Source organism: Chlamydotis macqueenii, chromosome 19 (assembly GCF_036417535.1).
Source record: "Chlamydotis macqueenii isolate bChlMac1 chromosome 19, bChlMac1.mat, whole genome shotgun sequence".
Classification (NCBI taxonomy): Eukaryota; Metazoa; Chordata; class Aves; order Otidiformes; family Otididae; genus Chlamydotis; species Chlamydotis macqueenii.
Window position 1 is genome coordinate 10,465,829 of NC_141574.1, and position 14,859 is coordinate 10,480,687.

Here is a 14,859-nt window from a genome sequence, read left to right on the forward strand (position 1 = left end):
AGTGGGGACAGCCGTGTCCTGCCCCACAGTGACAGCCCCAGGGACAAGGGGGACGGCCATGTGTCCATGGTGACATAAAGGGAATGGTGGGGACGCCCGTGTCCTGCCCCACGGTGACAGCCCCGCGTAGCTGGTGCCCCGCGACCCCGCAAGCCCCGCCTCTTTCCCAGAGACCACGCCCCATCAGTCTAACCACGCCCCATTTCCTACAAGCCCCGCCTCTTTTCTCGCAAGCCCCACCCCATCTTATAGCCCCGCCCCTCGCCCCGAATCCCCGCCCCTTCCATTCAGACCACGCCCCGTCCTCCTTGGCCCCGCCCCCCCAGCGGCCGCGCCGGCGCCGTGCTGCCGCCCTCCCGCCCCTCCCCGCCCGCCGGAGCCGCAGCGGCAGGGCCGGGGCCGGGGCCGGGGCCGGGGCGAGGGCAGGGCCTGGCGCGGCGCCGGGCAGCGCGGCTGCATGAGGTTGATGCTGCTGTGCTGCACCTGGAGGGACGAGCCTATGGGAGAGGACGAAGGTGCGTGACCCCCCCCGCGGGTAACCCACCCCCCCACGGCTGACTCAGCGCTTCCGCCGCCGCTGGGGCCCCGCGACCCCCCCCCCCGGCTCATCCGCACCCTCCCCCCCGCACCCTCATCGAGCCCGCATCCTTCCCGCATCCCTCCCGCACCCCCGCATCCCTCCCGCACCGCCACATCCCTCCCGCACCCCGACTCAGCCCACATCACCTCCCGCGTCCCCCCTGCGCCCCCAAATCTCCCCCTGCAGCCCCCTGCATCCCCCCTTGCGCCCCTGTCCAGCCGACATCCCTGCCTGCACCGTCCCTGCACCCTCACATCTCCCCCTGCACCCCCCTTCCAGCCCACATCCCCCCCCGCATCCCTCCCTGCACCCCTAGATCGCCCTTCTGCATCCCATCCAGCCTGTGCCCCCTCTGCACCCCACAGACACCCTGCACCCCAGTACCCCCCTCCTGCCCCCTTCCCTGCACCCCCACATCCCTGCTGTGCCTCCCATCCGCTGTGCACCCCCCGGACCCCTCATCCCCCTGCGCCCCCATCGCACTCGCACCCCCCGTATCTCTGCAGCCATCCTGCGTCCCTGACTGAGCGTCCTGCCTGCCCCTGCACCCCTTTCTGTCCTGCAGTCCCCCATCCAGCACCCATCCTGCACCCCCCTGCGTGCCCCCGTGCGCCCTGCATCCCCCAGCACCCATCCTGCACCCCCCTGCGTGCCCCCGTGCGCCCTGAATCCCCCAGCACCCATCCTGCGCCCCCCTGCATGCCCCCGTGCGCCCTGCATCCCCTCTGCAGCCTCTGCCCACATCCTGCACCCCTGCCCCCCTCCTGCACCCCCTCACACTCCTTGCACTTTGTGCACCCATCCTGCACCCCCCTTCTGCCCCCGTCCTGTACGGCCCTGCGCTCTGTGCCCCGCTTCTGCACCCCTTCACACCCCTGTCCCCCTCCTGCACCCCATCATCCCCCCCTGCACCCATCCTGCACCCCAGCATGTGCCCCCTCCATCCCGTCCCTCCAGTGCAAGTGCCCAGCCCCCCCCCCGACATCTCTGTGCCCCCCAAACTTCTATCCTGCCGCTCAGCACCCTGCTGTGTCCCCTGTGCTGGCCAAACCCTGCACCCATGGGACACCCTGGGTCCCCAGCGCTACCCCCTGCACCCCGTACCTACCCTCAGCCTCCCTGTGTCCCCCCAGACATGGGCACCCATGGTCACGGCAGTGCCCCGGGGGGTGGGGGTGCTGGAGGCGGCCTCGAGCCCCTGCCCTGTCCCCAGCCCCTGGGGACACCAGCGCCACGACCTTGTCCCCGTTACGGGATCGACGGGTGGGATTCATCATCCCCGGGGCTGCATGTGGGAGGATGGGCGCAGCTGGCAGGGTGACAGCCCTGTCCCCTTTTCTGTGCGTGTCCCCCCCCCATCCAGGGACCGACCTGCCGGTGTGTGCGAGCTGCGGGCAGGGCATCTACGATGGGCAGTACCTGCAGGCGCTGAACGCCGACTGGCACGCCGACTGCTTCCGGTGAGCGCCGCCGGCCAGCCGGGAGGGCGTCGGGGATCCGGCCGGGATGGCGTCGGGGATCCAGCTGGGATGGCATCGGCAATGGCATCAGGGATCCAGCCGGGATGGCATCGGGGACACTGGCATGGCGTCGGGGATCCAGCCGGGATGGCGTCGGGGACACCGGCATGGCGTTGGGGATCCAGCCAGCATGGCTTTGGGGACGCTGGGATGGCGTTGGGGATCCAGCCAGGATGGCAATGGGAACATCAGGATGGTGTTGGGGACACTGGGGTGGCATCAGGGATCCAGCTGGGATAGCGTTGGGGACACCGAGATGGTGTTGGGGATGTTGGGTTGGCATCAGGGATCCAACTGGGATGGCATCAGGGATGGCATTGGGGATGGCATCGTGGATCCAGCTGAGTTGGTGTTGGGAACACCAAGATGGTGTCGGGGACTGGCATTGTCGATCCAGTTGGGATGGCATTGGGGATCTAGCTGGCTTGGCGTTGGGGACGCTGAGATGGTGTCGGGCATACTGGACTGGCATCAGGGATCCAGCCGCGATGGTGTCAGGGACACTGGAATAGTGTCGGGGACATTGGACTGGCGTCAGGGATCCAGCCAGGATGGCATCAGGGATGGCGTTGGGGATCCAGCTGGGACGGCAGTGGGAACACTGGGATGGTGTTGAGGACACTGGGGTGACACTGGTGATCCAGCCAGGATGGCGTTGGGGATGCTGAGATGGCATCCGGGATCTAGCTGGGATTGGTGTTGGGGACACCGGGATGGCATCAGGGACGCAGCTGGGATGGTATCAGGGATGGCATCAGGGATGTGGCCGGGATGGCAGCAGGAGCACCAGGACGGCGTTGGGGCCACTGGGATGGCAGCAGTGACAGGGACAGCGGACCCCTCTCTCTGGCCGTGGCACCCACTTGTGCGAGGCCGTCGCACGCGCGTGGGCGATGCCAGGCCTGGCAGAGGGCTCTGCGGGCTGTCCCCGCGCTGTCCCCCCGCGCTGTCCCTGCCGGTCTGGTGACACGGGGTGCGTGGGGCTGATGTCACCCGCCCCCCTCCTTCCCTGTTTCCTCTTTCACTTGCGCTTGAGTGGTGGAACCCACGGAGGAGGAGGAGGAGGACAGGTCCTGGGTTGGGGGGTTGCAGGGGGTGGCTGGGACCTGCCGTGGTGTCCCCGTGGGGCTGGGGGTGCTGAGTGTGGCAGGGGACGCCCCCGCGCCCCACGGAGGATGCTGGCGGCTGTGCTGAGGAAGAGCCGCGTCCTGAGCGCCGGAGCCAAGTGAGTGGGAGTGGGTGGGGTGGGACCCCGCACCCCCCGGGCCCCGGGGTGCTCTGCCTGCCCCCCGCCAAAACCTGCCTCCCCCCTGTGGGGCCGGATCTGGCCCCCCCACGGCTCCCCCACGGGAGACCAGTTTCGGGCAGCCCTGGGCTGGCTGCTGTGAAAGCCTTCCTCTTCCCCCTCCTCGTCCTCCTCTGATTCCACCCCCCTCGCCCCCGCCCGCCCCCCCCCCCGGCCGCTTGCAGCCGTGGGAGGGAGCGTGGGCCACGGCCCCGTCACGCGTGGGAGGAGGAGGGATGCGGCCGTGGGGTGGCGGGGGGTACGGTGGGGTGGGGGATGGTGTGTGGCCGCCCCCCCATTGCCCACCGCACCCCCCCACCCCACCCCCCGCAAGCCCAGGGGAGGTTTCGGGCTGCGCAATGGAGCTACGGAGTCCTCCTGCGGTGACGTCACGGGGTGGGGAAATTCCGTGCCGTGACGTCATGCCTGGTCGGTATTCCACCTGCGGGCGGCGCCCGCCCCCGTCTTTGGGGGGGGGGGGACACGAGGGGACTGAGTCACCCCCCCTATAGCACCCCCCCCCGCACAGCCTGCTGCAGCACCCTGTCGCACAGCACCCCCTGTGCACCCCCAAAATTCACAGCTCCCTCCCATTGCGGAGCCCTCCCGCACCCCCTAGCCCCCATCTCACAGCCCCCTGCGCCCCGTTGGCAGCAGCTGGGGCGTTGCACCCCCAGAGCTGGCGCGTGCGTGACCAGGGTGGCACGTCCTTGCAGGGTGCCGCCTCCCTGCCCGTGCCTGTCCCTGCCCTGTGTCCCCCCACCCTGCCAGCCTGCGCTGGCCCCCCCGCAGCTGCCTGCCGCCACTCTGGTGACACACGGATGTGGTGGTCCCGAGCGGGAGATGGGGGAGGCATCCCGCACGGAGACCACGGGTGGGCGCTGACCTTCCCCGGGGGTGACGGTGGGGTCTCCTGCTGCAGGTGCTGTGAGTGCGGGGCCTCCCTGTCCCACCAGTACTACGAGAAGGATGGGCGCCTGTACTGCAAGAAGGATTACTGGGCGCGCTTCGGGGAGCTCTGCCACGGCTGCTCTGAGCAGATCACCAAGGGGCTGGTCATGGTGAGCGCAGGGGGGGCCCCGCGGGGGGCACGCAGCCCTGACCCGTGGCCAAGCTCCCTGGAGGCTTGGGATGGTGGGGAGATGTCCCTGCAGCTGTCCCCTACCTGATGGCACAGCCGTTCCCACCACTCCACGGCACGCCCTGCCTTTCCCTCGCCCCCATCCCACCCGTGGGTGCTCCGGGCACCGGCCCCGGCACCCGCGCCCCGGGTCCCCGGGGCTGATGGCGCCTGCCCGCAGGTGGCCGGGGAGCAGAAGTACCACCCCGAGTGCTTCAGCTGCCTCAACTGCCGCTCGTTCATCGGGGACGGGGACACCTACGCGCTGGTGGAGCGCTCCAAGCTCTACTGGTATGTCCCGGCCTGGGTGGGCGGGTGGGGGGACACCCACGTCCCCTGGCACCCCCCCCACCCACCCACCCGCCTCCTCTCGGCCCCGCAGCGGGCACTGCTATTACCAGATGGTGGTGACGCCGGTCATCGAGCAGATCCTGCCGGATTCGCCGGCGTCCCGCATCCCGCACACCGTCACGCTCGTCTCCATCCCCGCCTGCTCCGACGGCAAACGCGGCTTCTCCGTCTCCATCGACCAGGGCTGCGGCACCGAGCACCCCTGCACCGTCCGTGTCCGAGAGTGCGTCCCTGTCCCCTCCCTGGGGCTGGGGACGTCCTGCGCCCCTTCTGCTCGGGGGATTCACCCCGCAGAGAGTTTTTGGGATGGGAGGGTGAGGGATGGGGCTGCTGTGGCCCCATCAGCTTGGGGTGGCCGGAGGGGACCGGGGTGGCCTGTCCCCAGCTGCCCCAGGTGGTTTGGAGGGACCATGCCAGCGTGTCCCTGGCCATCGGGGTGGCTTGGGGGTGACATTCTGGCGTTGCCCGCTCTGCCGGAGTGTGCTTGGGGACCAGGCTGGCCCGTCCCCATCCCGCGGGGGTGACTCGTGGGTACCGTGACAGCATGTCCCCATCCGATGAGGGTGACTCGTGGGCAGCGTGCCTGCGCGTCCCTGTCCTGCGTGGGCAGCGTGCCTGCGCATCCCCGTCTCGCAGGGGTGACTCGCTGGGGACGTGACGGCCCGTCCCCATTGGCTGGGGGTGGCTCGTGGGCAGTGTCTCAGCACAGCCCCACTCATGACGGTGTCGGGGCCGGGGTGCTGACCCGCGCTGCGTGCTGGCCCCGCAGGGTGGATCCGGACTGCATCAGCCCCGACATGAAGAACTCCATCCACGTCGGCGACCGCATCCTGGAGATCAACGGCACCCCCATCGGCCATGTCCCCCTGGACGAGGTACGCTCCCTCTGGGGTGCCCCCCGAACCAGGCCCCCTCCCAGGCTGCCCCCAAACCACCTTTTCTGCCCCAGATCGACCTGCTGATCCAGGAGACCAGCCGCCTGCTCCAGCTGACTATCGAGCACGACCCCCACGAGCCCCTTGCCCACGAGTCGGGGCTTGCCTGCAGCCCTCTGCCCACCCTGTGCAGCCCCCTGCGCTCCCCGGCCCCCCTGCCCTGCGGGGATCCCGGCGCCATGCGCCAGCGGACCGTCACGTAAGGCCGCCAGCTCGCCCACCTCTTCCCGTTGGGGTCCCTCCTTGGGCTGACCCTCTGTCCGTCTGTCCGTCCCAAAGGAGGAGCTGCAGCACGGACAAGTCTCCAGGCTCCGGCTCGGTGGGCTCGCCCGCGTCCCAGCGCAAGGACATCGGTCGCTCCGAGTCATTGCGCGTTGTCTCTGGCGCCCATCGCATCTTCCGCCCTTCTGACCTCATCCACGGCGAGGTGCTGGGCAAGGGCTGCTTCGGCCAGGCCATCAAGGTGAGGCTGGGCGGCCACAGGTGTCATGAGCGTGAGGGTCTCAGCTCCCTGGGATGGAGGGGGTGGCATTCTGTCCCCAGGGGTGGTGGTGGCAGCAGGGAGCCGGTGGCTCAGCCCCTGCCCTCCCCGCCAGGTGACACATAGGGAGACGGGCGAGGTGATGGTCATGAAGGAGTTGATCCGCTTCGACGAGGAGACGCAGAGGACCTTTCTCAAAGAGGCAAGTGTCCCCCTTCTTTAATCCCCCACGTTCAGGGAAGGACACGAGGGCTGGGGCTGTCCCGTCCTGTCCCCCATCCTGGCATGGGATGCTGGGCACGGCACCTGGGGTGGGGGTGGCTGGGCACCACGGGGTGCAGGCAGCCATACCTGTTTAGTGGAGGGTGGCGGGTCTTCCCAGGTGGGTGCTGGGTGCCTCGGGGTGTCACAGACGTGGGGGGGGTCCCACAGGTGAAGGTGATGCGCTGCCTGGAGCACCCCAACGTGCTGAAGTTCATTGGGGTGCTGTACAAGGAGAAGCGGCTCAACTTCATCACGGAGTACATCAAGGGGGGCACCTTGAGGAGCCTCATCAAGAGCATGGTGAGCACTGGGGGGGCAGGTCGGCTCCCCACCGCCCCACGGCCCTAGTGGGGCTGGGGGACCCCTCTCCTCTCCTCTCCTCTGGCAAATCCCCCCTCCTGCCCCTAGGACAGCCACTACCCCTGGAGCCAGCGCGTCAGCTTCGCCAAGGACATTGCTGCTGGCATGGTGGGTGCCTCTGGGGGACGGGGGGGTGGGATGGGTGGGGACACCCCAGGCTATGAGCCCATCCTTCCCCCAGGCCTACCTCCACTCCATGAACATCATCCACCGCGACCTCAACTCTCACAACTGCCTGGTACGGGAGGTAAGTTCCACCTTGGTGGTGGTCCCTCCAGCCTGGACGGGGGTCTCAGGCCCCCATGTGTCTCCCCCCGTGCCTCACTGCTTTCCATCCATTCAGAACAAGAGCGTGGTGGTGGCTGATTTTGGGCTGGCACGGTTGATGGTGGATGAGAAGAACCAGCCTGAACATCTCAAGAACCTGAAGAAGCCAGATCGCAAGAAGCGGTACACGGTGGTGGGGAACCCGTACTGGATGGCCCCTGAGATGATCAATGGTGAGCCTGGCTGTGGTGCCAGGAGGGTGGATGGGTCAAGCCGGGGCTCTGTCCCTGACCAGGGGACACTTGGTGGAGCAGGGACAGGATGTGCGGCATGGCCTGACCCATCTTTCCCTGCAGGGAGAAGCTACGATGAGAAAGTGGACATCTTCTCCTTTGGCATTGTCTTGTGTGAGGCAAGTGTTATTGAGACTGGGTTCTTCCCCTTGGGTTTGGGGGTCCTCACTGGGCTTGGGCTCTCCTCTTTGGACTGGAGTCTCTGGTTGTGGGTCTTCCCTTGAGGTTGGGGTCTCCTCATTGGGGTTGGGGTCTCCGGTTGTGGTTCTCCCCTTGAGGCTGAGCCCACTCCTTCCTCCTGTTCTCCCCCAGATCATCGGCCGGGTGAGCGCTGACCCCGACTACCTGCCCCGCACCACTGACTTCGGCCTCAACGTCAGGGGCTTCCTGGACCGCTACTGCCCTCCCGCCTGCCCCCCCAGCTTCTTCCCCATCGCCGTCTGCTGCTGCGACCTGGACCCTGAGAAGCGGTGAGTGGTTGGGACCCCCGCCCCAGGGGACCTGTGGGGCTGGGTTGGGAGGGGTGGGTGGGCCTCTGTGGGGCGGGGGCCAGCAGAGGTGCCACGTGTACCCCCCCGTTCTCGCTCAGGCCGTCCTTCAGCAAGCTGGAGCAGTGGCTGGAGAGCCTCCGCATGCACCTGGAGATCCGCCTGCCGCTGAGCTCCCAGCTGGAGCAGCTGGACCGCGCCTTCGGGGAGACGCACCGCCGGGGCGACGGGGGGCTGCCCGCGCCCCCCCGGTAGTGCCCCCCAACCCGCGCCCCTGCCGAAGACGCGGGACAAGGAGCTGCACCTGCTGCCGCCAGCGTCTCCTGCGGCTGCCGTCGCCCCCGGGGCTGGACCCCCGGGGCTCCCCTGATGAGCCCCCCAACCCTGTCCCCCCCCACGGGCTGCCCGCACCGCTGCCCGCCCGTCCCCGGGAGCTGGCTCCCCCGGGGCTGCACGGCCCCTGTGCACCCCCCCATGCTGTAGCTCTTACCCCCCCTGCCCAGGACAGGCCCGGCCGGCCGCCCCACGGGGACCGTCCCCGCGTCGCCCCACCCGCCCCGGCTCGCTTCGCCTTTGCACGCCCCGGGGGGCTGCGCGGCCCCCACCAGCCCCGGGGACTCCCCCGTACAGAGCCGCGGCCTCGCGGCGGTGCCTTGGCTTTCCGTGAACTTGCACTGCGACACAGCAGGGACCCCCACTCCCTGTTCCTTCGGGGGTGGGGGGGTCCACGGCCCCTGGCCCCCCCGGGGGAGCGTGGGTGCTGGGGCAGCCTTGTAGCAATGCCCTCCTCCTCGTCCGGCTCCTCTCACGCTGCTCCTGCCGGCACCCCGGGCTCCGGGGGCTGCTGGCACCCCTGGCCGAGCGAGGGGTCCGTGGGGGGGGACACGTAGCGGGCACACGTAGCGATCCCCGCTGCCCCCACGTCCCCGCTGCTCGCGTCAGTCCGTGACCGTGCATCCCCAGGGGTGACGGCGGGTGGCCCGGAGGGATGCGGGGCTGCGGCTCGTCTCGCTCCCCTTGACCAGGGGTGGCTGGGGGGGGGCTGCGCCACGCGGTGCTTTTCATGCTCTTTATTCAGGTTCATTTTTCTGTAAGATATTTAAAGAGAAGAGTTTGTATTATTTTTTCATACGACGTAGCGTTTGCCATTTGTCACTGCCTCGGTTCTGCTTTCCCGAAGGGATGAAACTGTGAAGCCTCTCCGCGCACTTTTGCCCGGGAAGTCCAAGGCAACGTCCTCTCCGGAGGTGGGAAGGGAGCTCAAACTGTGATGTACCCCGAGCCGTGAGTCAATAAATCCTTCCCCGCTCGCTGCCCGGCCTGCTTGGCGATCGCTCTGCTCCCTCAGGGGCGCTGGGAGCTCTTGGGGAAACTGAGGCAGGAGGGGCTGGACCCTGCGCTCGGGGCGGTGCGGTGGCACTGGGCGCGGTGGCAGCACCGTTGTCCCCCTTCGTGCTGTTCCCACCCCATCATGGGGTCCCCCCTCAGCCCTGGGGCTGGTGCCATCCCTGCCCACACCGCCTGGCTGGGCCCCCAGGACCCCCGAGCCCCGTGTCCCCTGCCTGCCTGGCCGTGCCCGTTGTCACCCTGCGCGATGGCAGGTGGTGATGGACAGGTTCTGGAGCTGCGTGACCATGGGTGTCGTGGAGCAGCTTTGCCTTCCGTGTTAAACAAGCCCCAGGGGACAGCGAGGTGGCCCGTTGCCCACGTGGTGGTGGCCCAGGGCTGTCCCATGCTGTCCTCGTCACCTTCCTAAACCAAATTAAGGTCCCTGAGGTAGGTGATCGCCATCCACAGAGGGGTTTGAACTTTGGCTAGGGAAAACCAGGACCCCAAGGAGCTGGTGGGGGGGTGGCAGGGAAGGGACCGGAGGATGTCCCCAAGGATGTCCCCGGGGATGCTGCAGCTGGGAGGAGGGGACAGCGCAGCCCGGAGGGGTCTCGGGCTCCGGGCTGGACCCTGCCATCAGGAAAAGCTCGTGGTTTACTGCTCCCAGCCTCAGCGTGGGAGGGACCAGGGGGGTTGGGGAGGTGACAGTGGCTCTGTCCCCCACCCCGGGGTGGGGACAAACACCCTGCCAGCGTCACAGCGCCCTTGGCGATACCACGCCGTGCCAGTTTCTTGCTCCGGGAGCAGGACACCACCGCTCCCCAGGAACATCTGGGCGGCGGGGGACCCGTTGTGGTTGTCACCCCTGGGAAACACCGTGGTCCCCAGCCCCCTGGCTCCATGGGACAGCAGGGCCCTGGGGGACCCCCACATCCCCACAGGACCCCCAGTCCCCTGGAGCCCCTCTCCCAGCTGGATGGAGCTGCAGAGCAGGATGTGCCTGGTGCGACCAGTGCCATTGGGCCATTTGCTGGTGACCCTCGGTGCCGGGTGAGAGCTGTCAGCCGGCCACGGCACAATCCATGGTGGTGGCAGCTTGGTCGCCTGGTGACTCCTCCCACACCAAGCCACCAGCCGGGACCCCCCCTCACCAGGCAGGGAGATGGCCTTGACTCAGCCCCATGGCCCCACGCCACAGCTGTCACCCACCCAAAGCCCCTCCGGGGGGGTGTGCAGCACCCTGTGCCCAAATCCGGCCACCAGCATGTGTGACACCCATGTGTGGCTCGGTGACTCCCCTCCTGGCACCCAGCTGTCCCCCTCTGCGTCATCACCTCCCAGGAGGGAGAAGGGCACCCAGACCAAGCCGCGGGCCACCGAGAGCTGTCCCTGTGCCCTCTGTCCCCCCCAGGGTCCTGCTCTGTCCCCATCCGAGGTGGTCCCCAGGGACATCTGCCCAAGCTTGGCCCTGGCCCAGTGTGGTGACCCTTGCTGCAGGCATGGAGCCAGGTGTCCCCATGTCCAGCAGTGCCACCAGCAGCCAAGTACCACCAAGGTGGTGGCCAAAGGCACCGGTGGCTCTGGCAAGGACACAGCTGAGCCTTCCCCGCCGTCCTCCTGCCCAAGGCCTGGACCAAGAGCTCCAGCCATGATGGTGGGGACAAGCCAGTGGGTCTGTCACCTTCTTTGTGGGTAAGTTTGGGCGACTGAGTGGGAGGGAGAGTGCGGCTTCCCCTAACATCTCAGCAGGGTGGGCGCCGGTGCTGGGGGGACCCTCCCAGGGTGGGGAGAGCAGCTGCCTGCAGGCAGTAGGGTCCTCACAAGGCTGGGGGAGATGTGCAGAGAGAAGGTGCTGGGGTCCGGTCGGGGCACCTGACTCCGCAGGGATGGCCAGAACTGGAGAGAAGGGTTGCTGAGATCCCACCAGGGCACCCAGCTCCACAGGGACGTGGGGAGCTAGAGAGGGACCACTGGGGTCCAGTGAGGGCATCTAGTGATACAGGGATTTGGGGAGCTCAGGAAGGGTTGCCAGGATCCCACCAGGCTGCCCAGCTCCATAGAAGGGTTTGTAGGGTCCAGTGGGGCACCCAGCACCACAGGGACGTGGGGAGCTGGAGAGAGGGGTTGTCGGGATCTGGCTAGGGCAGCCAGCTCTGTGGGGATGTGGGGACAGGTCCTGCACCCCTCTGATCCACCATCCTGCGCCTGGCCCCTGGCTCTGCAGGGCCTCCTGTCATGGCTGGCACTGTCCCCGGAGCCACCCTTTGTCCCCTGGGCAGAGCCTCCATCCTTCCAGCTCAAGGCTGGGGACTTTGCGCCATCCAGGAGCAGCCTGAGCCGCCCTCCTGTGATTTGGGCAGAGACGTGTCACTGTCACAGCCTCATGTCCCCCTCCAGCAGCCTGGGCTGGGACAGGAGCCACCTCCTTGAGTTGTCCTGTCACTGTGTCACCAGGGGTGGCTCCACTGGTCAAATCCAGACCCCAGAAACCCCCCGAGGCTGATAGTAGCAGGTTGGTACCCGCTTGCCTCAGTTTCCCCTCTTGCCGGGGCGTGGGGTGGGGACACTGGATGTGAGATGGGAAGAAGGGGCCGTTGCTCCAGCTCCCTCTCCCCAGCGCCCTCCGGTCCCCGAAAGGTGAGGTTGTCCTAGGCGAAGCCGGGCAGGGCTATTCCATGGGCCATGTGTTGCCACCTTGCTTGCTGGTGGGTTTCTGTATGGGCCTACGTAAAGGTGGCGTTTTTAACCACAGCACCAGGGATATGGCTCTCCTGTGCTCCCCTGCGGCATTGCTGCCTTCCCTGATCGCCCGCCCACCCCTGCGCCTCTCGGCCAAGCAGGGTCCCATCCCTGACCTGATTGGGGGACACAGGGACCAGGGACACCGGGGAGCTCCTAATTCCCCAATTCTGCCAGCTCCCTAGGCTTGGCACCCGGGATGGGCAGCACTGGCCAGTGAATCCTTTCCTAAAGGTTTCCTGGGACTGGTGACATGCGATGAGTTGGGGGAGGGCTCAGCCGAGGGGGCGGGCAGGACTGGAGCCGCCCGTGGAGGGACAGCAAGGACGAGGAGACCCTGGCGCATGGGTTTAGAATTTAGGGGACCCCAGACTGTGCATTTGGGGGCTACTTGGGGGCTGCCCTGCAGGGATCCAGCACGGGGAGTGACCCAGGCATGGGCAGCCCTTCCGGCTCAGACGAAGGGAAGGAAGGCGAAAGGCAGGAGCCAAACCTCAGACTTTTCGGGGTCCCACCCTGAGCACAGACCCTCAGCCCACCTAGACCTCGGGGGGCACCGTGGGGTGCACGGGGTGGCTCATCCTGTCCGTGCTGGGAAAAACGAGCTTATCCCCAGCCCGGAGGCCGTTTGGCTGCTTCGGAGACTGGGGAGGGCAGCCCCCCTGCCCGGCTGCCGCGTCTGCCCCTCCTTCGGGGCGGCTTTTGGGATGGGCCCTTGGGGCCTCTGTCCCCTGGGACGATTTATTTGGAGCGGCGGGGAGGTGCTCCGCTCCGGCTGGCATTCCTCGGGCCGGCCGCTGTGCTGCGAAGGCCCCAAAACTGGACCCGTTGCAACAGAAAAGAGCTAAAAATAGGGATTCTCACGGCGGAGGCAGAAAAGCATCCGAACACGCGACCTCTGAACCTGCCGGCAGCCGGGGACAGGGCCGAAACCCCCCATAGCCCCGTCCTGGCTTGGCGGACACCCTGTGGCCTCTGTGCCCCCGAACCTGCCCCCACTGAACCCCTTTGAAACCCCATCCGTGCCACCAAAGCCACCGTGACGCCGGGGTGACATCGGGTGCAGGCAGGGGGGAGTTAAACCTCCCTGCGCCGCCCGGATGCAGCGTCCTGGGCCGGGCTCTTCCCATCTTGTTTTGGTTTTGGAGGAATAAAAGCTTTGGCAGAGTCGTCGCCGCTTCCCAAAAATAACTCTGCCTCCCATGGTAATTACAGAGCTCCGGGCCCCGGTAGCGGCTGGTGGTGGCTTCCCGGCCCTGCCGCGCTGCGCTGGGACCCGATAACGCAGCTGCCCGCCGGGTCCGCGGAAACTGGGGTGCCTCGGGGACCTTGGGGACCTCTTGAGCGGTGCCAGCGTCACCCTTGCTCCCCTTGCGTCATCCCCCGGCTGAGAAAAATGCAGCCCCTTGTGTGTCCCCCCCCCCCACTCCCCAGCTGATCCCTTCAGCTTTTAATTCTCTATTTAAAGCCCGGGCTGCAGCTCGCTGGCCTCCGTGGGCACCGGGCTACCGGAGCCAGGCCGTGGCAAGCCAGCAGGTTGTGCCCACCGGCACGGCTGAGAACGGCCAGCTCATCACAGCAGCACCCAGCCTCCCCTCCCGCCCCCCGTGGGGCCCAGCGCTGCTCCTCGAAGGGCAGGGGGGAGTCAGGGCTGAGCTCCTGGAGCACCCGAAGCCTGTAATCCCTGGTAATCTCAGAGGAAAGCGTTCGCCGCGGGGATTAGGGATGCAAACAGCCACCCTCACCTACCTGCCCCTGCCCGCGGCCCCTGGCCGGCAGCGCGCGAGGAAGGGCTGCTGGGCAAGTGGCCTTGCTGCCTGGCCACCCCAGACGGACAGGGTCCGGGGGGCCACAGGGGCTCCCCCCTCCTCACCAGATTGAGCCTGTGTCAGTTATTTGCGGGAATAAAGGGAACGGCTGAGCCATCTGGCCACGGCCTGGCCCCGCAGCGCCAGGGGGTGAGGCCCTGGGCAGTGACGTGGTCGAGGCCGAGGCCGAGATGGTCCCTGCGGAGTCAGCGAGCCACGGCGCGAGTCTCCGTGCGGGGCTGGGTCTGGCCTTTCCTGCTGGGAAGTTATCACCGGCTTCATTTTAGGGGTAGGGAAACTGAGGCGGGAAGGAGCTGCCTGGGAGCGGGATGCTCTGGGAGCACGTGTGGCCCCACCCGGCATGGAGAGCGTTTTGGGGGGACGAGGACAGCCCCAGAGGCTGAAATTTGGGGATGGCCTAGTGCCCACCAGCTGCTCCCCACAGCCACATACCACCAGTGCTCGCTGCCTTTGAAAGGGCGGCGCCTGCGGCCAGGGGCATCCCGGGGTGGGGGGGCTGTGACCCCTGGCACAGGATGAGGTCAGGGACGGGGACGCAGCCCGTGGGGTTGCTGGTTCCCCTTGCCAGATTTCCACCCCGCTGCCCGGTTGCGGGATCACGACTCTGGGAAAGGCTCAGGGAGGGGGAAGCAAGTTGGGATTTTGGCAGAGGGAGCAGTGGGAAAGACTGGGATCTGGTGCCCCCCACCCGGTTCAGTCCCCAGTCCACGGTACATGGTGCCCTGGTGTCTGATGTGTGGTGCTGGAGCGTTTGCCTGGTGCTCAGCACCCAGTGTGTGGTTCCCAGTACCTGTTAACTGGTACCCAATGCTCGGTGCCCAGTGTTCCCAATACTCAGTGGCTGGTGCGCAGCAACTGGTGCCCAGTGCCTCCTGCCTGGTACCTGCGGAGCAATGCCCGGTACTGGTGCCCACTGCTAGGATGTCACTGGTGCCCTTCTACCCACTGCCTGCACCGGGACTCTGTATGTGGTGCATGGTGCTGGTGCCCAGTACCCAGTGCCTGTGCCCTATACCTG

At 67.5% G+C, this 14,859-nt stretch overlaps 1 protein-coding gene across 2 annotated transcripts; it reads left to right on the plus strand.

Annotated features, from left to right (window-relative positions):
* The first annotated feature begins 396 nt into the window (after positions 1-396).
* LIMK1 (LIM domain kinase 1) lies at positions 397-9,256 on the plus strand. 2 transcript variants are annotated; one of them, XM_086762947.1, is made up of 16 exons: positions 397-515; positions 1,944-2,040; positions 4,308-4,446; positions 4,687-4,796; positions 4,888-5,079; positions 5,626-5,731; positions 5,806-5,990; positions 6,071-6,254; positions 6,388-6,474; positions 6,705-6,836; positions 6,945-7,004; positions 7,078-7,143; positions 7,240-7,396; positions 7,520-7,575; positions 7,769-7,926; positions 8,046-9,256. In XM_086762947.1, the coding sequence occupies exons 1-16, from the start codon at positions 458-460 to the stop codon at positions 8,197-8,199; spliced, it is 1,941 nt and encodes a 646-aa protein (XP_086619073.1). In that variant the 5' UTR covers positions 397-457; the 3' UTR covers positions 8,200-9,256. The 2 variants fall into 2 exon arrangements, with proteins under 2 accessions (XP_086619073.1, XP_086619074.1); XM_086762948.1 differs by lacking the exons at positions 397-515; positions 1,944-2,040 and adding an exon at positions 3,266-3,325.
* The last annotated feature ends 5,603 nt before the right edge of the window (positions 9,257-14,859 follow it).

Coding starts and splice junctions, on each gene's coding strand:
- LIMK1 (XM_086762947.1), top strand. CDS start 458: ATGAGGTTGATGCTGCTGTGCTGCACCTGGAGGGACGAGCCTATGGGA. Junction 6,837..6,944: donor GGAGCCTCATCAAGAGCATG/GTGAGCACTGGG, acceptor TCCTGCCCCTAG/GACAGCCACTACCCCTGGAG. Junction 7,927..8,045: donor GACCTGGACCCTGAGAAGCG/GTGAGTGGTTGG, acceptor GTTCTCGCTCAG/GCCGTCCTTCAGCAAGCTGG.